General features: G+C 38.1%; 1 protein-coding gene across 3 annotated transcripts in view; it reads left to right on the top strand.

The window, feature by feature from the left end:
* The window catches only part of LOC126418472 (mitogen-activated protein kinase-binding protein 1), a 912,885-nt gene that overhangs the window by 814,332 nt on the left and 74,202 nt on the right, over positions 1–24,351 (top strand). For all 3 annotated transcript variants that reach the window (XM_050085246.1, XM_050085245.1, XM_050085247.1), the window contains exons 7-13: positions 104–264; positions 5,135–5,270; positions 7,026–7,235; positions 9,345–9,523; positions 12,589–12,742; positions 19,424–19,558; positions 23,796–23,996. In XM_050085246.1, coding sequence (XP_049941203.1) covers positions 104–264; positions 5,135–5,270; positions 7,026–7,235; positions 9,345–9,523; positions 12,589–12,742; positions 19,424–19,558; positions 23,796–23,996 — 1,176 coding nt within the window. The remainder of the gene's footprint in view (positions 1–103; positions 265–5,134; positions 5,271–7,025; positions 7,236–9,344; positions 9,524–12,588; positions 12,743–19,423; positions 19,559–23,795; positions 23,997–24,351) is intronic.

Below are 24,351 nucleotides of genomic sequence, written 5' to 3'. Positions count from 1 at the left end.
TTATTTCATAAAAGTTCTCCATTACTTATTATTGTACATGCTTTATATTACTTTTACTTTACCACATGCTGTTTCTGATGTACAAAACGTTTCTTCCTTGCAGACTACAAGTGCCAACTGTATGACTGTTGGGGAAAACTTGATTTTTATTGGCTGTGCAGAGGGTATTGTGAGATGCTTCAGTCCTCAAACTCTCAGATTTGTTACTACTCTTCCGAGGACACATTATCTAGGTGTCGATGTTGCTCAGGGTCTTTCGATAGCGTAAGTTGTTTGGTTGTATTTATGTTGGTGTATTAGAATATTATGTTCCTACAGACTAAAGAGAAGTAATATTTGTTGTGATGGCATGGAGCAACAACAGATAGTAGCACATTTTATACAATCTCACATGCACATTAAAATTTATAGGTGACTGGTTTCAAATAGAAGTAACCATTTTGAAGTTTCCTACAAAAAACATAATCTGAAGTTACTGACAATGTTCAAATTGGTTATATAAGATGATTTCTTATAGAATGTGAACATTGTCAGTAAACTTAGATATGGCTTTTTGTAGGAAAGTTAATATTAGATATAAGAAGACTGAAGAGGAGCAGGAGGAAGAAGAGGAGGAATTTAAAAGCTTATGAAAATTGTAGAGGTTATACTGCGTAAAAGGGTAAGTCAAAAACTTGTTAATCAGGCAGGGGGACTTGGAGTATACACTAAGCTACAGAATTTGACACCAAACATTTGTTTTCATTACGGGCTAGCTAATCCTGGACATGAGTTGCTGGGCTCATTCTGGTTAAATGGAAATGTACACTGACAGAAAAAAAATCACATCAACAAGGAGGAGTTGTGCAATATAAACAAAAGTTGGTAGGCATGTTTCTACACCCAGAAAATGATTTCTATTCAAATTTTTAACCAGATGCAAATGAGTGCCACTAATAGCATCACTATGAGAATGCAAATCAAGTTTGCTTTAAATTGTGGTGTAACAGCAGTGAGTGTTAGTTACCTTTGAGACTGCATGTGGTGAGTTGATGCTAGTCAAGAATGCCTTTAAGGCAACAGGACACTGTTATCAACACCCCACTGAGTTTGAATGAGGTCATGTAATAGGACTATTAGACACTGTATGTTACTTCTGTGATATTGAAGAAAGACCTGGCAAGAATGTAGCCACTGTACACGATTGATGGCAGCAGTTGTTACAAGAACATATGATCACAAGGAAACCACGCTCCGGATGGCCACATGGTGCCACCGAGAGGGAAGACAATCATGTCTGTCATATAGCTATGCTGCATTGTACTGTACATACAGCAGCAGTTGACTTCGCAATGACACAATGAACTGTTAGAAGAAGGTTACTTGAAGGACATTTCTGAGCCAGACGCCGTGTAGCATTTATTCTTCTGACCCCAAACCTCTGCTTTTTACAACTTCAGTGGTGTGAAGAAAGAGCTCATTGGAGGGCGGGGTGGAAGTCTGTTGTGTTTTCTGATGAAAGCTGGTTCTGCCTCAGGGCCAATGATGGCCGCGTGTTAGGAGACCGGTTGAGGGTCTGTGCCCAACCTGTCTGTGTGGTGCTAGACACACTGGACCTACACCTGGAGTTATGGTCTGTGGCGTGAATTTGTATGACAGCAGGAGCACTCTCATGGTTATCTCGTGCACCCTAACTGCAAATTTGTACATCACTCTTGTGATTCGACCTGCAGGGGAAGTTTTCCAACAGGCTAACAGTCTCCCACATACCACTGTTGTAGCACAATTTGCTCTACAGAGTGCCAACATGTTGCCTTGGCCTGCTCAATAACCAGATCTGTGTCCAATCAAACACACATGGAACTTCATCAGGTGACAACTCCAACTTGATCCGTCAAACTGACATCTAACATCTGTACAATGCGACACATGTATGTCTGCATGCTTGCATTCAACATTCTGACGGTTACACCAGTTATTAATGTTCGAGCATTTCCCATTTGGAATGGCTTATCTTGCATTTACATTAACCAGTGACCTTGCTATGTTAATCACTTAAATATGTTACCAATTCAAATATATTCCTGAAATTTCACTACTCTGCATTAATTATCTTTTGATGTTGTGATTTTTTTCCTGTCAGTGTATGTCCTAATTTCCTTCTCCCTTCTCTCTGTCCATCTTCTCCTACCCCTCTCACCCTCTCTCTCTCTGTCCATCACTTCCTCTCCCCCTCTCTCTGTCCATCACTTCCTCTCCCCCTCTCTCTGTCCATCACTTCCTCCCCCTCTCTTTTCCATTCTCCTTCTTTCCACTTTCTGTGTCCATTTCTTCCCACCCTTCTGTCCTTCTCCACGTCCCTGCTCTCTCTGACCTTGAGTCTTGTTTATTGTTGTTGCAAATTCGGATTGTGTTGTAATATTCCAATCATAAGCTGATAAGTCGTAAATACAACTTTTCTTTTTGCTAACTATGTTTCACTACTTTCAAAAATGTAAGATTTTGAACAAATGAACATTTACATTTTTGTATAGGCGTTCCCCTGTAATTATTATGTATATATTTATGTATATATTTATGTATTAAATGTGACACTCTAGTAGGTTTATAAAACACACACATATTCAAATGCAGTGTTGTGCCAAATTTCAAAGCAGCAAGTGAAGAACTTTCAGAGATTTACAATTTTCTACAAATGCAAACATAGATTTCAAATGTTTTATACTTTCCGGTCTTCACCTTGTTGTTCAGAAAGAAGTTTGTTAAATTTATTTTAAACAGCAGTAGTTACAACAATAGAAGAAACCTTTTAAGACTGATTACTTCATATATTCCACTTAGTTTCTGGTAGTACTGTGCACAACCACTTAGTTGGACTCTACAATTACTGCTTACGTGCTGCCAACAAGACATAACATTTGTCTGGTACAACAGATGTTTAACAGCACTGCTGTGGTCATCTTTAGTTGAAGGTTTTGGAATACTTAAGTGACATCAGCAGACTCCTGTAAAAAGTGATTTTAGGTTTTTCTGATGATTCACAGCTATAAAATGAAGAAACATCATGCGACTCATGAATTTTCTCACCCATACTTGTCACAAAGTACTTGCTTGTACTGCAATTGAACAACTTGTGAAGGTATTGCACCTGAGAACATCATGTTCCAAAGTACATTTTGATGTCCACATTGTCACTTGCGTATCTGATAAGATGGAGAGGGATATTTCTTTGTTTCTGATGCAATTTTTAGTACTAAATGACAGCATCACTCCATAAATTCCCTGTTTAGTTAGTAAGAGATTCTTTAATTACTTTGACCACTTTAGATTGATTTAGAGTATCAGATCCAAGACAGTCATACCTTACATTCAATATTATTTTGTACATTGGGCACAGTAAAGGAGCTGACTTAGATGAAAGAAACAAGTAAAAAATTACATATATCATTTTAACAGTAACTGAATTTTCTATCGGTCATCATTAGTGTAATTCCTTTTTTATGTTTTTATGTACAAGAAAATTTAAAATTAAACATTTTAAAAATTACGTCTGGCAAATGACATCCCGTATCGTCAGTACTCTGATTTATGTAAATTCTGAGGTTTTGGTCAACTCTTTTTTTTTTTTTTTTACCTAGTGACGGATATACAGGTTATTGCTTGATGAGTATTTTTCTCCATGTGTGCAAGGGTCCTCGAATGATTGGTGTACACAATGGATTTTAGATGTCCCCATAAAAACAGTCACAAGAAAGTATATCGGGTGAGCAAGCCAATCGTGGATGATTTCCCCTACAAGAGATCAGGTGCTTGATGAATTTTCTGCCTAAAATGCTCATTGCAGTTCACATTGTGTGTGCCAGGCCCTGATCCATCTGAAACAACATCCCCTGTAGTTTCAGCCTGTGGGACAAAAAGGTTCACAGTCATGTTGGAAATTCTCCAAGAATTTAGTTAGGAAAAAAAAAGTAAGGACAAATGATCATTGCTCTTGGCAATGCACACCAAACATTTAAATGTTCTGTGTAAAGTGGCCCCCCTCAAAATGTTCTGGAATTGGTAGCACTCCATTAGTTCATGTTTTGTTTATTCACTCTCCCATGTAGATGGAAGTGCATCTCCTCACTATAGAACACCAGAATGACATGAGACAACTTTCCAAGATCTCTTGATTAGCATTTTGGTGGACACCAAAATCATGCTTTCCAAGTTTGTGCATTGCATCTAGTATGGGTGGAACCTGAGGTTATCTTGAAGAATTCAGCTTGTGAAATGATCAGCAGTTAAAGGGCACATGCTTGTGTCTGTGATTGCTGTGCAAAGACTGCCTCCATGTACACATACACCATAATTAGTCTACCAAACATACATTTTGGTTTACACTTGTCTGGTATGAGGTGTTTCCAGGGGGGTCCACTGGGGGCCGAACTGCACAATAACTCTGGGTTCAGTGTGGGGTGGGTGGACTGCTGTGGCCTGTTGTGGAGTTGTGAACCACTGAGGCCTATGGTGGGACAAAGCCTCTCCATCGTTTCTAGGTCCCCGGTTTAATACACAATACACAAGTATTATATTCAGATGTTTTATGTTTCACTTTCTGACATGTTCCATACCCATGACAATCATCTCATTTTTTGGGTCTGTGGAACAAAAACTGAATCTAATCTAATCTAATCCTACCACTGAGAAATTTGCAAAAAATGCTGTCGTACTGCTTCAATATTTTTCAGTGACCTCGGGAGCCTTGGTAATTCTACTCATCATCTTTCCACATTTCTAGCTGCACTTGAGGTGTCCACTAATAAAACAATTGATTGCCAGCAACGAATAAGACGTACGGGAATATTGAAGTGTGCATAAGTACAAGCTGCATGATGACAGCTGATTGCCCATAGGAAAAGTACGCTTCTAAGACAAATATGCATTGCTCCTTATGCCAGTGTACTGTCACTACTGAGGCACTGATAAACTTCCAAACCCACTGCTTTGAACAACACATCTCCGCCATTTGCATACCACATCTTTCTGCATGGTGCCCCACTCAAAACAGCAAGTTCCCATTGCTACATTATGTATAAGTACAACAGTTTTTTAGCGCAGAGCTACTACAGTCATTTTGTTGCTGTGAGTCCAATGGAGTTTTTTTTATTTACAGACATATGGCTGCTCATCCAAATAATGCCAAATACCCAGATGCCATAGCTCTCGCTTATGATGAAAAGAACTGCAAACTGACTTGTGTATATAATGATCATAGTTTGTATATTTGGGATGTCCACGACATTAAGAGGGTAAGAAAGTTGTTCAGTTATCTATTTTAATGAGACATTGCCAATAATAAGTTATTGGATTTTATGAAAATATTATTTATGTCATCTAAAGGCTCACAACAGGTTCATCCCCCTTAACTTGGAGTTTAATTTCCAAAAGCTAGAATAGTATTTTCTGATATAAGATGTTTCTACTGATAGTACTTGGAATTTCAGTTACTAGTAAATAATAATTTTCTTGATTAAATTTTCCTTTTGATAATATTTTCACAATATAAGAATACTGTGGAGGTTTTAACAGTTTATCAGACATAACAAAAACTGGTTAATAAATTTTCATAAACAGGTTGTTCATAATGGCAGATTAATCATAAGACAACTTGAGATTTTGAGTTTCTTACAAGACGTTTCATACTTTAATTACAGTGCATGTTGTTTATGGGGATTAGCTTTCTTCATAGGAAAGTGGCATAAGACCAACACTTTCATTGCCCCTGTTCCTACTTAAAATGCATTAAAAATATTGTAACCACAGAGTGTATATGAGATTTCAGACTTTCTTGGCACATTTCACTGATTAAATCTTTTCGGGTTATCATCTGAATGACAGATTCATATGAAGAATTGCATCAAGATCCTGCTACTTGGCATTTAGTCTGAGATTATTTTGATTTACACGTATTATAACGATGTTTACTTTGGAACTGACTAGTGTCATATTATTTTCTCATTGATTGTGAGACATTGATAATGGGGAGAATTCATTTTGATTGATTCTTCCGACACTTTTTCATAGCTGTTCACCAGTACTCCATCCTCTTCGATTATGACAGTTTTTTATATCCTGATAATGCTCCGGTCAGCAAAAAAAAAAGTTAATTGAATAAATAAATACTGTAAAATGTACACTCATTTGTGCTTTTCATTTATGTAAAGCAGTACAGTTCATTTATCACAACAAGACATTGTTAACCATTCATAATGTTTCCCTTGTAGCTAGTCATGAGGATTGATGCAAAAAAGTTAATTTGAAAATGAGTTAAAAACCAACAAACCCAAGTTATATAAATAATTTCACTAAGAAATGTAAAGTAAGTACCACTCATGTAAAATTAACTGTTTTGTGCCATTCATAGTGGCAAAGCAGTGTATGAAGTTATCTGCATTTAATCTGATATTACAATGAAACACTGAAACAGTGTGTGCCAAAATGTGTATGAAAGTGATAATATATTACCAGTAGCTATTTCAGGATAAAATCACTTGGAGAAAAAATGTGGTGGTTTAGCAACATAATCTGAAAACTATTCTTCACTTCTGTAGAGAAATTTTTTAGTTTGAGTTAAAGTTCTGGTGTGAGTGAAGTTTTAAAATAGCCTACACTGTAATTGTTACTATGTTTGTCATTTTTCAGCTAAATAATGAGAATGAGACAGATGAAGCTGGAAATTATTTATGTAATGATCTTCATTTCTGTTCCGTTCATTTTACAATTTAATCTGCAGAATTTTTATAACATCTGTAACTTTATGTTTATTTTACTTTGTAGGCATTTTAAAGGTTGTTAATTTTAAGGTTTATTCTTACAGCATCATCATGTTAATGTTTAGAGATCAGAAGCTCTAAAATAAGTATTTGTGTGATCTATCTATAACTAATGTTGGGCCTTTCTTATAGACCTAGAAAAGGTGTCTTTGAAGTTATGGATAGTACCAACTTCTCATTACTTTTTTGATCTATGAGAGGAAGTCACAGTTTCAGATTTTATTGTTCCAGGTTGGAAAATCCCATTCATTCCTGTTCCATTCAGCATGCATTTGGGGAGTGGATGTCTTTCCACCATTAGACCAAGGTGGAGAAATAGCAGCAACTATGCCACCTGGTTCATTTATTACTTGCTCAAGTGATGATACCATCCGTGTATGGAATCTTGATCCCAACCTTCCTCCAGACGACACTGTTTACAAACGCAACATCTATAGTAATGTATGTTTCACTCTTCTCATACATGCCATTTTGTTGTTTGGAATGTGCTACTATTAGTACCTATTTTTCAGGCTGAAAGTGAAATGTTAAATTAATGCTTACAGAACCATAATTTGAAAGAGCTGAAATAAAATAATAAACAAATTGTTGGTGTAGCATACGGGAACGTATGTTACAGTTGTAACAATTCTTGTAATCATGACATTTGATGCCTGCACATGTAGTCCTCAATCATGTCAGTTCATTCCTTATTTCCATAACTGTGTAATGTCATTATTAGTCATGTTTTTTAAATATGATATAAATATTCTACAAATTGTTTCCATTATTCTCCCAAATGTCACTTCCTGAAATGCTCTACATGTACACTGCAAAATAAAATCAAACAATTGAAAATCCTGGATGAAATAATAGTGATATGAAAGGGCATATGCTGATCAGCATGTAGAGGAGGCATTGAGTGTCGGGCACACTGAAAGAAACTGCTAGATTTTATAACTCGTGCACATTTGCACAAACAAAACTCTCACACAAATAGCCATTGCCTTCTATGGGCGTTAAGGCCCTGCTGTGACTGCAACTGTGTATGAAATGGAGGAGCAATCTTTATAGGGTGGGTGAGAGTACAAAAGCAGCGTGGGTCAGGGAGCGGCGCAGTATAGGAGTGGGGAATGTGCCAGTGATGCCATGTGGTAGTGTGCAGAGACATGGTGGGGTAGCATTGACTGTGCTTGGGGGAGGAAGCAAAGGGAAGAAGAGAAGGGGAAAAGATCGTGCAGGTGCACTGGTGGCATACATGGTGTGTAGGGCTGGAGTGGGAGTGTGGGAGTAGGAAAGTGTACAAGTAGGTGGGGGGACAGGGACCAATGAAGGATGATGTGAGAAGGGTTCCAGGAATGAAGGATATGTTGCAGGGGAAGTTCCCACCCACACATTTCAGAAAAGATGGTGGTTGTGGTAAGAATCCAGAAGGCACAGCCAGAGAAGCACTTGTTGAAGTCAAGCACATCATGTTGGGCAGCATGTTCAGTAACTGGACAGCCCAGCTGTTGATTACCCGCAGTTCAGCGGTGGCCATTCGTGTGGACAGATGGCTTCTTAGTTGTCATGCTCATGTAGAATGCAGCACATTGGTTGTAGCTAATTTGGCAGACCACATGGCTGCTTTTACAGATGACCCAGCCTTTGACAGGACATGACTGGAGTAGATGCTAATGAGAGAATGTGTGGGACAGGTCTGGTATTTGGGCCTGTTGTGGGGATATGAGCCACGGGACAAGAGATTGGGAACAGGGGTAGAATAGGGATGGACAAAGGTATTGTGTAGGTTGGGTAGGCAGTGGAATGCCACTGTGGGAGGATACTGATGAGGATGTTTCTCGTTTTAGAGCATTTGAAATCCTGGTGGAGGGTGTGATTCAGTTCGTACTGAGTCATGAGAGGGCTGCTTCTATGTGCCGGACTGTGGCTATGCGAGGGATGGTAGGTGACTGGGGGGACAAGGCACCTCTTAATGCTAAATTGTTCCATGGCCATTCGGCAAATCTTTCATGACTCAGCATTTGCTCATTGATGCTTTCATAACACACAAACAAATTGCTGCAAATATTTACAATAATAGTATGTGTCTTCTTTAATATGGAACAAAAGGCAAACTAAGTGACCAAAGATGGTAAACAGAGATGAAATGTAGTTAAATTTTGGTCTGATTAGAATTAATTATAATTTTATGCTTGAGATATTGAAACTGCAAATTAATACTTCACCATACAATACAAACCAATGTTAAAAACGAGCGGTTTAATATAGTAGAGAAGCAGCTGGTTCAAATCCCGATGTGGATATCCTGATTTATGTTTTCTGTGAGTTTCCTAAATCACTGGAGTCTGTTTCTTGTATTTTGGTTTATTTTGTAAGACGGATTGGTGTGATGTGATGTTAAGATGAATTGAGGTTACTTAGTGTAGATTTTGTTCATACACTCTGTACTGTAGGACAGGTACTTCCTATGGTCCTCAGGAATTTTGACATTATTCTTGTAATGTATAGGAAAATCCCTCCATATAGTCATCATCATAACTTGGTTGAAAATGGTTTTGTCTTTGACAGGAGCTGTTGAAAGTTCTGTATGTTGACCCAGAAATGACATACCTGAAGGATCTAGATTTGGCTGCTGCTGGTGCTGAAAGGAATGACAGTTCCTATGATGGCCGCAATGGTGTCAGGTCAATAAGGATAAGTCCAGACGGCAAGCATTTAGCTTCAGGTGACAGGGCAGGTAACATCAGGTAAATCTGGGACAATGTATTTCATACAGATGTGATATCCATAGTTGCTGAGATTAACCATTTATTGTTTCTTGATTTTTTATGACTCGTTGCAGCTTTCTTGAATTGAACTGCATGAGGCAATGACCATTTCTGTAGCTTAATTTGATTGAAACAATCAGCCATTTTGATTGAAACAAGTAGAAATTGATAGCATCTGCATTGAAACACTTACATTCGTTCCTTTAAACTCCAATATTCGCAGTAAGTGGAACTTTCCTCACAATCACATTTCAGTAACTTACAGCTAACCATCATAGTGCTTCCTCATTTTAGTGACATCTGAGAGTTCTAGACACTGCCACTGTCAACTTAATGGAATTAACTGTTTTTGTTCTCATCAGTGACAATAATAATAATAATAATTTTGTTGTTGTAGTAGTAGTAGTTGTTGTTGTTGAAGAAATCCCTCTATATCTATAAGCAAATCTTCAGTTATCATGTTTTTTGACATTTATGAAGTTCTTTGGAGTGATTATTGAAAACATCTTCTAAGGAGGGTAGCACCACAGTGACAAAAATAATATAAGTGAATTGTGTATTTGCTTCTCTGTCTGGGAGATTTTCTATTTTCAATGTTTTTCAATTTAGTTGGTCCAGTCTCGGTTCACTGTCAGCATTTTATGACTAGTCTGATCCTGTTGCATGCTCAGGTGGTCATTATTTGTTCCATGATCATATGTTTAGGTGTTCTGTTCTGTTTACCCAAACTGGTGGTTGTGGGAATCCAGATGTTTGCTTTACAGTTCATTCTAGAACTTGAGATGGAACTGACCTGTAATTTTTACAGTACAAAAAATAACAAGAACATGTCTGTAGATCAGCACTCACAATTACAGTGGGGTGTTTCCAGTAGTGGCACAATCTGAACAGTTCACATTTATCAAAAGAATGACGCAGTTCAAATATAGCATGGTTCTTCGGTACATTGTTGAAGAAGAAGCCACACTGTTAAGTGTAAAGATATACACCATGTTCTGGAATCACTGATTTTAATTGCAATGATAGTTCACAGTACTTGTTCATCACATCACAGTTCTGTCACAATTTTTGTTAATTAGAAGTACTGTTATTATACACAACTTTTTTACAGATAAAGTGTTTGAGTTCCTTGGTAACCAGTGCATGTATTCTTGAATGTGCGTGTACACACACACACACACACACACACACAAGGTGCAGTCTCAGGCAACTGAAACCACACAGCCATATAAATCTGAATCAAATAACGAAGCACTTCCAGCACAAGTATTACTCTGTAGCTCTCTAACCACAGACTGCTAGTTTTGGATGGTGCTCGACTACTTATAGATAGGCCTAAGAACAAATTTGTTGTTCTAAAAACTACATAATGCTTTGAAGTGTGGCTAGGTTGGAATTTACTGCTTTTGATAAAGTGTAAGAACCAGTAGGATGCTGTATTACAAAAAATGTTGTTGATTACATAGTTATAAAAGTACATGGACACTATTTTTCTTCTGCATTGTGATCCCCTCATTTACATGAATGGGTGCCATATTTCAAATCAAAGTGAATTACATGAAATTATTAATTAATGTGTTAACCAATTAATACTGTATGTCATTTTGTATAGAAAAAATTAAGATAATAGTACTATGTAGTTGAAGACTGGAATCTAACAGTGGTCATTACAAAATCTGTGATGGAAAATAGTACTTGTCCAGAAGTTCAAGCTTAATTATTGCAGAAAATAATTAGTTTTCAGTAATTTAAAATACTTTACAGGGTAGTGGAAATGCTTAACTCTCAAACAGTATACATCACTTTCCTCAAATATACCATTTAGCTCACAGAGTTTTCCATATCTCAGTCTACTAACTTCAAAATTAAAAGTGCTGTAATGAAAATTAATTACATAAATGGAATCGGAACACTTGAAATAAGAACCTGAATAATAAATTCCAGAGAAATTTAATGTACGTGAGAACTTGATATTTCCAAGTGAGTGTCACATATCAACTAGTAAATGTATTGGAAATGTGATAAAGTTGCGACAAAAAAATTTGGTTACTTTTGAGATCAGATCAAAAGAATCGATTTGTTTTGTCACAAGCTCCCAAGTGTTCTGTACAAAATCTGCTTCCATCTCGGGCCCTCAGTGTAGATCTCACACAGGATATGCAAGAACAGACCTAATGCTTAATTCCAGAGCAGACTGCTTGGAGTGTGCTAATAAGTGACAGGTGACTGGGAGCAGACCGTATATTGAACACCATTCAGGGAAGGTTTGGCCAAAGTATGTAAGCATGGGGCATATACTTGGTATCTTTGTAGTACCAGTAGCATGTACTAATTGCTACAAATTAAATCACCAAAATACAGTGCAAGCTAGAGTGTAACACCCTGGGAGCACAACTACACCACTGTAAAACCTGATAAGTCACTATAGAAAGATGTTTACCTTCAGTAAATATCCTGCACAGAATACCAGAGGTATTTTGTCGTGTAGTTTACCTCTGGAGTTGTTGCACAGGAACATTGTCCTATAAAATTTTGTGTTGACTGTGCACCAACAAGAAGCAGCCATCATAGATCTTTTTGAAATAAACAGTTCCAATCCCAATCATATCCAAAATTTCAATCACTCAGTTTTTTTTATCTCTGTCTGTCTTTGGTTCATCCCCATTGTTGTTGTTGTTGTTGTTGTTGTTTGTTTGTGTGTGTGTGTGTGTGTGTGTGTGTGTGTGTGTGTGTGTGTGTGTGTGTGTCTAATATTCCAGGACACTCATTTCTCTTAATGATGCTGTACAAGTTACATTCTGTGTTTAAAGAAAGAGAGTAAAAGATTTGAATCTTAATACAAGAGTAAAGAAGTTGTCTTTTCATCACAGTACTTAAAAATTATTATCTGAATTTTTTACAACCACAGTTTTGCATTGTTATCTTAACATTAAATATCTATTAAATTTTTTAAAAGAGCAATTTAATGGTTTTGTTTATAAATAAATGTATAAAAATGCCAGAAATCAGCTAAATTTACTAATGTCATTTTGGTTGTTTATCAGGATTCATAGGTTACAAGATTTGCAAGAACTGTGCAGGATAGAGGCACACGATGCAGAGGTACTGTGCCTTGAATACAGTAAGCCAGAAAGTGGTCATAGATTCCTTGCTTCAGCATCTCGTGATAGACTTATTCATGTCTTCAGTGTTGATAATGTAAGTCGTCTTATTCCTAAAAATGTAAAAGTTTTTCATATTAGTTTGGTTTGAATTATATTTTGTATAGTTTTTGTAGATAACTTAAGAGAACTGATCACAATTACTACAAGATTATAGTTGCTTCATTAACTGAAGTACATCTAAATTAAATCTTTTCAATAAAAAAATTAGTAGGTCACTATGTCTTAACCCAGAAAGAAAGAATAAACATTTATATCTCATCTCTGCTCAATCATAATTACATCTCATTCTTTTAGCAAAATTCATTTACGTGACCTGCTGATATGACCTCTTTTCTCAGTTGTTCTGTGTTTATATTTTGTTGTTGTTGTTGTTGGTGGTGGTGGTGAAAACATTCTGTGTTGTGTTACATGTTACAGGAAGATTCTTGCATTAAAATCAGATTTAGTAGTCGCTCTTCACTTTTTCATTATTAAACTAAACTAAACTACTCCTGAATAGCCCATGAAGGCCCAACAGTACTGATCGGCCACCGTGTCATCCTCGGCCCACAGGCATCACTGGATGCGGATATGGAAGGACATGTGGTCAGCACACCATTCTCCCGGCTGTTTGTCTGTTTAGGATTTTGAAAATGCAGCACATATTTTTAAAAAATTCTTTTTGTTTGCACATGATTACGCACACAAATTTAAAACATTGTACACTATGACACTGACGATAAAGCCTCAGTGCTTTGAAACCGATGGTGGGGAGGGGGGGGGGGGAGGTGATTTGGGAGCTTTTTGACTGGAGTATTTGCATTTGAAAAAAACATCAGTTTTTTTTCTGTAATCGTCTTTGCTTGTTTCTTCCTTTTGGCTCCTTTTAAGCTTTCTGTTTAGAAGCAGCACTATTTTCCAGCCTCTGATTTAAGGTGGTTCTCAACATTCAATTTGATAATTATAAAATCTGCAGAGTATTGGTTTCAACCTGTCATGAGCACTCATAGCTGTGCTATCAATAATTGGCAACACCACAGATAGAACCGACAAGGTACTTAGTGCAAAGCAGAACTGAAAATATCTTTTCTTCCGCGTTAAAGAATGACTTTCAGCATGATCGAAATACATTAAGAGGTTTTGTTTTCCAGTCACACACTGATGCACTGTTGTTGTTTTTTTTCTTTCTTTTTTTCCCCCCTACTATAAACTGGGCATTGGCTGTGAGTGCAGACAGAGGAGTGGTGTGGGGAAATAGGCCCTCTCTCAGGCAGCCAGCCTACATCCGTGTTTTGTGCTTCTGCAACACCAGTGATCTCTTTTGGTGTTTTGTTTTGGTGGTCATAATCAGACTCTGTGATGAATCAGGATTAGCTTCTTCATTCATCTCAAAAGCAGAAAATAAAATAAAGAGCAACACACAGCATTCGGTAACAGGTACCACACAACTGCTTGCTGATGTTGGCAATTTTATAAACGAAGTAGTTCAGACAGAGCATTACATTCATGTAATTAATGTTCATCCACATAACTCTCTTACACACACACACACACACACACACACACACACACACATATACACACACAGAGAGAGAGAGAGAGAGAGAGAGAGAGAGAGAGAGAGAGAGAGAGAGAGAGAGAGGCAGGCAGCTAGCACTCTGCTCATCCACTATCATATGGCTCTTACTCATTGAGTATGGATGGGACAACAAGCGAGTGGTCCTGTCATGTAGAGATTTGCGATAAATGCAAGATAAGTAAGGGGCCAATGCTGTAGAGTTCTTCTTGTAAAACTGACTGGGGTTTCATCCAGACCTGGCAACATATTTGTTGTCCACTCTTTCAGTTGTTTCTCTATACCAGGGATGCCTATTATTATGTCCTCCATAGGGAAGCCTGCGCAATGGTCAAACAACGATATGTTTGTATGATTCTCTTTCATGAACAATTTCTTAAATGTGAAATTTATAATTTTGACTTTCCTTTTGCTAACTTCTACTGCTACACCATATGGGCCAACAGGTGAGGGGATAAAGGCCTTCAAGCTGCTGAGTGATATTACATAGGGCCAAAATTTTCTTGGGTTCTTTGCAAGATCTTTTGCTAAGGTATAATAATGGTGGTATTTGTTATATGCTTCATGAATCAATCTTTATATACACTCAAAAATCTCTACTAACATTGGTTTTTGCCTTTCGTCGTTTGTGCATTCTCTTTTGTACTGAGAGTGCAATAATTTTTGCTTCCTCAGCATTTGCTGTATTATGTTGGTGGGTCTTTCCTGTTTTTAATTCACTTACTTGGCACATATTTCTAAAGAGCATGATTTACAACCTCTGTGTCCATCATACTGGAACTAAATGATGTAAGTTCATTGTTGAAGTGGGATGCTAACAACAACCTATCTGTTTTTCCAGCAAAATTTGTCTCCCATCCTCAACTGATTTATTAACTCCAGATCCATCATTTCTGTGATATGATGGTTACTAATCCCTGTATTTCTCCTGGCACCATCAGTAAGGTCACATTTGTTTGTTGTTGTGAAGTGTAAAATATTTCCATTGCATGTGAGCTGTCAAACTAGTTGCTCAATGCAGTTTTCGGAAAAGTGTTCAAAAGTTCTTTGCAGAGCTGTCTGCCCATACCCCTACAGTGAATCAAGAGTCATAGCAGTCTATACTTGGCAGGTTCAAGTCATCTCCAATTAATATTGCATGATCTGGGTATTTTCACACTACTGCCCATAGACTTACTTCAAGCAATTCTAAAACAGTAACAGCGGAATTGAGTTGCTGGTAAAAAAATCCAACAATTAATTTGATTTCACCTAGACCGTTTATACACGTCCAGGTACCTTCAATGTCACACTCAGATTCAACCTAGTGATTACCATCAACTGACTTATAATTGAAGTCCTATAAAACATTTGTGGAATGTTGCTGGTCATCTTAAGTCATCCATAACTGTTTTAGGACTAACCCTGAGTAAGCTTTTCATTAAAAGGTAATATTGCTTTTGATCTGTAGCCTGTCTATGCTGTTATGTAGAGCTTTGAGACTGAAAAATTTTGGAAAAGAGACTGAGTTTGAGTAAATAAGAGTTCATAAAGTTGCACCACACTGGCAAGTTATTTTGTTGAGAAATCATCAAGAGATAATTGGAAGACCTTTTTCGCCTTTCTACACCAACTGCAATTATTGCAGCAATGCCATACCCAGGGTTTAAAAACAAATGGTTTATCTGTATTACTGTTCATGACCAAGGGAGGTTTACAACAAACTACAGACACTTAATAGTGAAATAAATGTCTAAGGAGTCAGGTCACCAGTTTTAAATTATATTATGGTGTAAAAAGAAAATTTATTTTGAATGTGGCAGAAGCTACAGCGAAGTTGATGATTTCACAATTTTTGCTGAAGAAGATTGTGATTTGAAAGTCATGTCATTATCTTGAAATAAAGATGATTACAGGACATACAAATCACAAATATTGTTGTTGTGTGTGTAGATGGGTAAAATCATTTTCTTTAGTGTGTCACAATGACAAATAGTTCCGGAAACTAATTTAAACAGAAGTTTCTATTATTTGTTTTGCTTTTTATTCACAGAATATGAATAAATGCTTTTATTTGTACAAATTAATAATGTTTTGATCAAATATTTTTATTTGGTGTTCATGAATAACAGATAAAATTTTATCTGTATTTTTTATTTGTCAGTCGAATAAATTTTACCCAATTCTGGTTTTAAGGGAAACACGTGGCAGATGTGTACACTCAAAGTGTGTAGCCTGTGTGCAAGTTAGTGCGAGCACATGACATTTATATGGCCATGAACAAGTAGTGCCCACTTGGCTGTGTCACCCTTGCTCAGCTGTATAGTTAACGAGACAGTGTCAGTCAGCTTCGGCAACTTTCGCAAAAGTATACAGTGTGTATTCGTGCTCGCTCTCCCACACTCTGCAGCCATGTGTGGACCTCTCGGATGGGACACATGTCTACTGGGCACCAGTTCAGGCCCAACCTCTATCAGTATTTGACTCAACCACAGTTCAAAAGACCTACCACCTGAAACTGCTGTGTTTAAGTGTCTGCATTATACTAACCTTTGAAGTATATGTAGCAGAGAAAATATATATTTCTATCCTGTAAGACACGTGGTCCCCCAGTTGAGTTCTGCTTTTCATTACATGGCCTGTATTTTATACAAACCCTTCAGCTGCAAGGAACTGGTGTAACACTAGAGTGTAAAGCACAGTCATACATCATTGTATTCTTGCATTTTTGATTTTACAGACACTTTTTTAAGCACATTATGTTTAGGAATAGGGCTTCACTGTATAATTTGCAATACTAGTAATTGAAAACTGAGTACATTTTTATATTTATATGCAGAAAATAAATCTATTCCAAACTGTCTCTGATAAAATAGTTCTTTTGGATACAATTTTCTGTGAAAAACCACTCGCTAGGTAATTTCACCTTTTTGCATTTTGAGGCAAAATTTGCTTCTGTATTTGTATTTATCACAAATTGTGAATTTTACAGGCACCTGCTCATTCCACAAAGTGCAGCCTTAAAAATTGTTACATCCATGTGAAACCAGTTGAACCCTCTCCCCTTTTTCTTAAGAACGTAAACCACAGACAATACTTCAGACAAAGAGTACTGGAACCATAGTATTAAGCCTTCCAGCACATTACCTGCCATAATTTTTTTATTTTTCTTTCATCAGTCTTTGTTTTGTCTTATTGTTCATTCGTACACTGGTTTGTTAATCTTTACTTTGTTTTGTTCTCAATTTTTTACTAATTTTTTCTTGTAGCAGTTCTCTTAGGTTGTTCGCAAATGATGCTGTAGTTTACCGTCTAGTAAGGTCATCCGAAGACCAGTATCAGTTGCAAAGTGATTTAGAAAAGATTGCTGTATAGTGTGGCAGGTGGCAGTTGACGCTAAATAACGAAAAGTGTGAGGTGATCCACATGAGTTCCAAAAGAAATCCGTTGGAATTCGATTACTCAATAAATAGTAAAATTCTCAAGGCTGTCAATTCAACTAAGTACCTGGGTGTTAAAATTACGAACAACTTCAATTGGAAAGACCACATAGATAATATTGTGGGGAAGGCGAGCCAAAGGTTGCATTTCATTGGCAGGACACTTAGAAGATGCAATAAGTCCACTAAAGAGACAGCTTACACTACACTCGTTCGTCCTCTGTTAGAATTTTGCTGCGTGGTGTGGGATCCTTACCAGGTGGGATTGACGGAGGACATCGAAAGGCTGCAGAAAAGGGCAGCTCATTTTGTATTATCATGTAATAGGGGAGAGAGTGTGGCAGATATGATACGAGAGTTGGGATGGAAGTCATTAAAGCAAAGATGTTTTTCGTCGCGGCGAGATCTATTTACGAAATTTCAGTCACCAACTTTCTCTTCCGAGTGCGAAAATATTTTGTTGAGCTCAACCTGCATAGGTAGAAATGATCATCAAAATAAAATAAGAGAAATCAGAGCTCGAACAGAAAGGTTTAGGTGTTCGTTTTTCCCACGCGCTGTTCGGCAGTGGAATGGTAGGGAGATGGTATGATTGTGGTTCATCGAACCCGCTGCCAAGCACTTAAATGTGAATTGCAGAGTAATCATGTAGATGTAGATGTAGATGTAGATGTAGATGTAGGTAGTAATATACAATTATAAAAACAGTGGTGACAATACAGTGACATGATTATGGCAACACAATGATGTTACAACTAGAGTCACTGACAAGACGTCCCATGCAGCTGGCAGTGCAATAGTAGCCACTTTTACCATTTATTATTTGACCTTATTTGGTGTATTAACCATTAATTATCTGCCTAACTACCTTCATAACATTGTCTGAATATTGAAAAGTATAATGTGCTTGAGGAGTTTTTGCTCTTAGCTGATGTTTGTTGAGAAAAATTGAACAAGTTGTGAGTACTAATATATTCAATTTTGAAAGATGGGCTATAACATAAGCATATGTATTGTGACATACTTATAACCTGGTAACCTACAATGTTGTAGATTCTGATGGAAATAAGACTAGATGCATATAGTAATGATTTTATGCCACACTGCACTCTGCAGAATGTATTCACTGCCCATATGAAACGACATACCTCCTTTTCCCTCCTTCCTCTCCCAGAGTACAGAATTAAATGGAATTACAGTCACCTAGCCACCTGTAATGACTAATCAGATTCATTATTTCATGAAGTATTGGAGAAGGGTGCACTGTTTTTACAACATTAGTGTTATTAGTTACACATCCTCACGCTTCTATCTTAGGATAGGTTTCCACCCCTTCATCAACTTTCTAATAATAATCAGCCCCTCTCCCATCTGCCACCCCAAATAATGATAATAATCATCAATATCATCGTAATATTTTGTTACCAATCAAGAGGAACCTTACACTCACCTTTATCTGAGAGTACCAAAGAAAATGCTAAACACATTTTTCTCTTTTTTAGTATTAGTGGCAAGGCTATTCAGTATTGGCTATTATGACAGCTATGATTGTAATTCTTTTTTGAAAATAGTATGTGTGTGATTGTATGTCTGTCTGGTCTTGAAACTTTGCATGGAAGCACGTGCGCGCGCGCGCGCGCGCCCACACACACACACACACACACACACACACACACACACACACACACATTGTTATGTATTTGATGACACAGAAAAGTTAATAGAACGTTCCCTGTTTCAGGATTACAACTTCCTTCAGACATTAGATGACCACTCATCATCTATTACAGCTGTTCGATTCCTCAACATTCATGACCAGCTTCAAATGGTCTCATGTGGAGCAGACAAGTCCATTATATTCAGGCAGCTTCAGGGGGTGAGTGAAACATGTTTCTGTTCTTAATAATTTTGTTTTGCAGTATTTTGTTTGGCAGTCCTGCTACGTTTTTGTATTTTCTGTACTGTATTTAGCATTAGTTAAATAAACATATTCATACTCTTACACACACACATGTAAAAGTAAAGAAAGTTTGTCTGATAGCTCTGATGTTAAGAAAAAAAAATGCCCTTTGCAAAAAGGGGAAGATAAGGAAAAGGATATGTTTTCAGTTATATTTTCTGTTTTCAATGATAAGTTTTGGCAAATATTGTTTCACACTATTCAGCATTAACTCAGTAACTGTTACTCAGTTCCCTAAATGAACATCGTGACAAGTCCAGAGTAAGCAAAGAATCTAGTCGTCAGTTTCTTGTAATGTGTAAACAGTTGATTGCTGCTAGTTTCCAGCTTTCATGAATGTATCCAAGTTTCGTGTTCCGTTATTATAAGCTGTCTGGATATTTGATTTTCTTTTTCTAAATTCCTTACACCATTCAACCTGTTTTTTCAGCTTTAGTCAAATTGTCTGTAATCTATCAGGAACAGATCTTTTTCAGAGCTAAATATTCAATCAAAATCAAAAGCACTGCAGCTTCAATATGCCTAAGGGTGCCTCTATCTGTTGGTAGGTCATAAGTGATCTTCTTCTGTCATATTACAGATAGCCTCGGTGTTGTTCAGAACAGTTGTTTTTAACTGATAGAAGTAAGATGATGATGAAATTCTGCAAATCAGTCTTAACAGTGTTTTCAGAAGGTGATTAGCAGAAGTTTATTGAAGCAAATCAAGGCATTTCTTGTTGACTGAGGGCTTTGCAAATACTGTAAAAATTCATCCAATGAAAACCTTCACATTTTCATTTTTTCACACTATTATTTCTTCAAACTCTTATTGTGATCAAATTGCTAGTCCAATTTCTGAGCTACATGGTTAGAATATGTTAACATTTTCCTGGCTGCAATTCTGCTCAACTTTTGAGATCTTACTGCTGATGACTAAAAGTCCTAAAGACTATAATCAGTGCTATCTTTAGGCCCTTTTGTATCCCGGATGAGATAGGACCTCTCCTTGTAATTATGATGTGGACATTCTAGTGACTTTCTAAGGTCCGGAAAATTCTTTGATCATCTGTCTTCTCTCTGATCCATGGCTGCTGCCTATGTAACCACCCTTGATATGTTAGTCCTGATTTGACAGTCCGTACCTGTGCCTACTAGTGCAACTGGTAGCTGCCTGACACTGGATGGGATGTGAATCAAAGGAAATTAACATGAGTTAAAATTCTACATGACACACATTGATATATTGCTGTACACCTACAAACATCATTAGTTTGACTACATATGACAAGTTCTATCTAGTGATTGTATGTAAAAAGACTTGAGGCACCCTTCATAATTTGAAATCTTGTGAGATTAAATTGGCTTTGGTAATTGCTATTCCTCATGTTCTGTTGCAGATGCTCGTATTCGCTGCTGCACTTTTCTTCAGAAACCTCTTTCTGCTTACAGTTGATAATAATAGTTTATAATGTATAAACAATATCTTTTGTAGTACTATAAATAGTTAAAGTGTGATGAGAGCAAAATTTGCTGAGGGACAGTTAGGGATGCTTTGAATAACTAAACTATTTCATTTATAAAATTCAAACAATGGAAACTCTAGGTAGGAATATCAATAGTGTAGGAAAAGACATATTGCTACTTACTCTAAAGAAGACATGTCGAGTTGCTGACTGGCAGAATTAAGACACTTACATAAAGCTTTTGGCCACAGCTTTCATCAGTACCCCCCCTCCCCCCCCCCTGCACGCACACACACACACACACACACACACACACACACACACACAAAATAAATCACACCTCATGCACACGCAACTGCCAACTCCCACATTTTGAGCCAGAATGCAACTATTGTGTGGGGTGCAGGCAGGGAGCAGGGAAGGTGAAGGGATAGTAATGTACAGGTGGGGAGAGACACGAACACTGTCTGGTGGAGTGTGCAGGGACCAGACAGTCAACATGCACAATGTCATTAGGTTGTGGGGCAGGGAGGTGGGGAAAAAAAAAGTAGCAAAAAAAGAGAGGAGCGAGGAAAGATGGGCGGATGCATTGGCAGAGGACTGCAAATAAACAGGGTGGTAGATGAGAATGGGGAGGAGGTAATAGAATAGAGGAGGTGGAAACTGTTGGGTAGATGGTGTGGGGACAGTATGTTACCGTAGGTTGAGGCTGGGATAATTACAGCAGTGGAGAATGTGTTGTAAGGATAACTTCCATCTGCACAGTTCAGAAAAGTGGTGGTGGAGGGAAGCATCCAGAAGTCCAGGTAGTGAAGCAGCCATTGAAATCAAGTGTGTTGTGTTCAGCTACATGTTGTGCCACAGGATGATCTACTTTGCTCTTGGCCACCGTTTGGGTGCCATACGGGTGCCCATGGCTGTGTCCTGAATTTGTTTATATACCTTCCTTTCAAATGAGGAGTGGTTGTGGGTTAGGATAAAATTATTAAGGTGTATGAGGAATGAGATAGTGGGTTTGGACTCTTGAAGAACACTGGGAAAGGTAGTGTTCAGTAGCGATAGCGGTAAGACCACGGGCATGACAGATGTTGGTGTAGGGATGCGGCTTCAACAGCGATGATGAGTAGGGATCCAGGAGGTAAAGGAGTGTGGATGGTGGAGAGTTGGTGAAGGAAGTGACTGTCATCTTTGATGTGGGAGGCTAGATTACGAGCAATTGGTTGGAGGTGTTGGTCAATGAGGGCTGAAATTCTTTCTGTGGGGCACAATAACCAGCCACAATGGGGTGTCCACAATTGATGGGTTTTTGAATTTTGGGGAACGTGTAGGTGGTGGCCATGTGGGGTGTCATTTATCTTGCCTCATCAGGGGCTGGGCCGTCTGTGAAAGCAGCCATGTCATTTGCCAGCTCTGTTGCGATCATTGCACTGCTTATTGTTATGGTATGACTACCAAGCAGCTGTCCACGAGGACAGCCAGCCACTGCCAAACTGTGGCCAAGAGCAAAGTAGACCAACCTGTTGCTTAACATGCAGCTGAATGTACAACACTTGATTTCAATGGCTGCTTCACTGGCCGAGCCATCTGGATCCTTTGCTCCGCTATCAGTTTTTCTGAACTGTGCAGTGGGATATATTCTTAGAACACATTCTCTACTCCCATAACTATCCCAGCCTCAACCAATGGTAACATACTGTCCCCACATCCTCTACGCTTTCCACCCTCTCTGTCCTGTCATCTCCTCCCTACTCTCATCTCCTACCTTGTTTATTTGCAACCCTCTGCCAATGAAGCCGCCCATCTTTCCCCGCTCCTCTCCTTTTTGCCCAACCACCTTGCTCCACAACCTCCTAATGCTGCACCTGTTGGAAGTCTAGTCCCTGCACACTCCACCAGATAGCGTTCGTCTCTCTCTCTCTCTCTCTCTCTCCACCAGATAGCGTTCGTCTCTCTCTCTCTCTCTCTCTCTCTCTCTCTCTCTCTCTCTCTATCTATCTATCTATCTATCTCTCCACCTATACACTACTATCCCTTCCCCTTTACCGCCCACTCTAGACTGCTGCTTGCATCCCAAGTGATAGTTCTGGCCCGAGATGCTGAAGTTGGCTGTTTTATTTTTTTTATAATTTTTTTTTTAATGTGTGTGTGTGTGTGTGTGTGTGTGTGTGTGTGTGTGTGTGTGTGTGTGTGTGTGTGTGGGCGCGCACGCGCACTTTCGTGTATGTATGAATTTTGTGTGTGTGTGTCCTGTGCTACTGAGATGAAAGCTGTGGCCGAAAGCTTTAAGTAACTGTCTTTTAATTGTGCCCGTCAGCAACTTGACGTGTCTTCATTATAGTAAGTAGCAATCTGTCTTTTTCCTACATTGTTCATCTATAATGCTGTTTTTTTAAACTATTGTGAAATTTCACTGAAACCTCCTGCCTGGTAAATACAGTCTACCAGACCAGGAATGAAAACCTGAATCATTGCCATTTGTGGGCAATGCTTACAGCAATAGCAATACTGCCACATCTCAGTTAAAGTACCTGACAATGAGTGCTCATAGCTCTGAATAACTAAATAATGGCTTTTCATTTCAGACACAAAACTGCATTGAAATTCTTGAAAGTCATTTCACAATACATAACTGTAAGAGTAGTGAGAGTCTGTATAATTGCTTGATATTTTCCATAAGCTTCAAAGTTTTTTTTCTGTGTTCTATTCCAGACACCTGGTGGAACATATCAATTTTCTCGTGGTCACAATGTTGCGGGCAAGACGACACTGTATGATATGGAGGTGGATTCTGGACAGAAGCATATTCTAACGGCATGCCAGGATCGCAATATCAGGGTCTATAATGTGAACAGTGGGAAGCACAGCAAAACATTCAAGGGATCTGTGAGTGAAGATGGATCACTGATAAAGGTATTTTATATACACAACTGGAGTCCCCCCCCCATCTGTGTGTGTGTGTGTGTGTGTGTGTGTGTGTTTGCTATTCTGTACTTTTTATGTTCTATGAATTTATAATCCAGTATCAACAAAAAAACTAGGTTAATTATACTGTAAGCATTTCAATATACTTTCAGACTCCAAGTAGAAAGTTTTGGATTTTATCTGTGGTTGCTCCACAAATTTGTCCTGACACATGATTTGCCTTTACCTGTGGCAGTGCTTTCTGTCAGTGAAAAATGCTAGGTTGGATCGCAGCAGGGATCTTCCTGAAGCTGTATTTCTCCTTATGATTGGCATTATGAACCTGTTCTCAATTAGAGGCACA

This window comes from Schistocerca serialis, chromosome 9 (genome assembly GCF_023864345.2).
Source record: "Schistocerca serialis cubense isolate TAMUIC-IGC-003099 chromosome 9, iqSchSeri2.2, whole genome shotgun sequence".
In the NCBI taxonomy this organism is placed as follows: domain Eukaryota; kingdom Metazoa; phylum Arthropoda; class Insecta; order Orthoptera; family Acrididae; genus Schistocerca; species Schistocerca serialis.
Note: the sequence above shows the minus strand (reverse complement) of the source record. Positions and strands in the feature narration are given on the sequence as shown.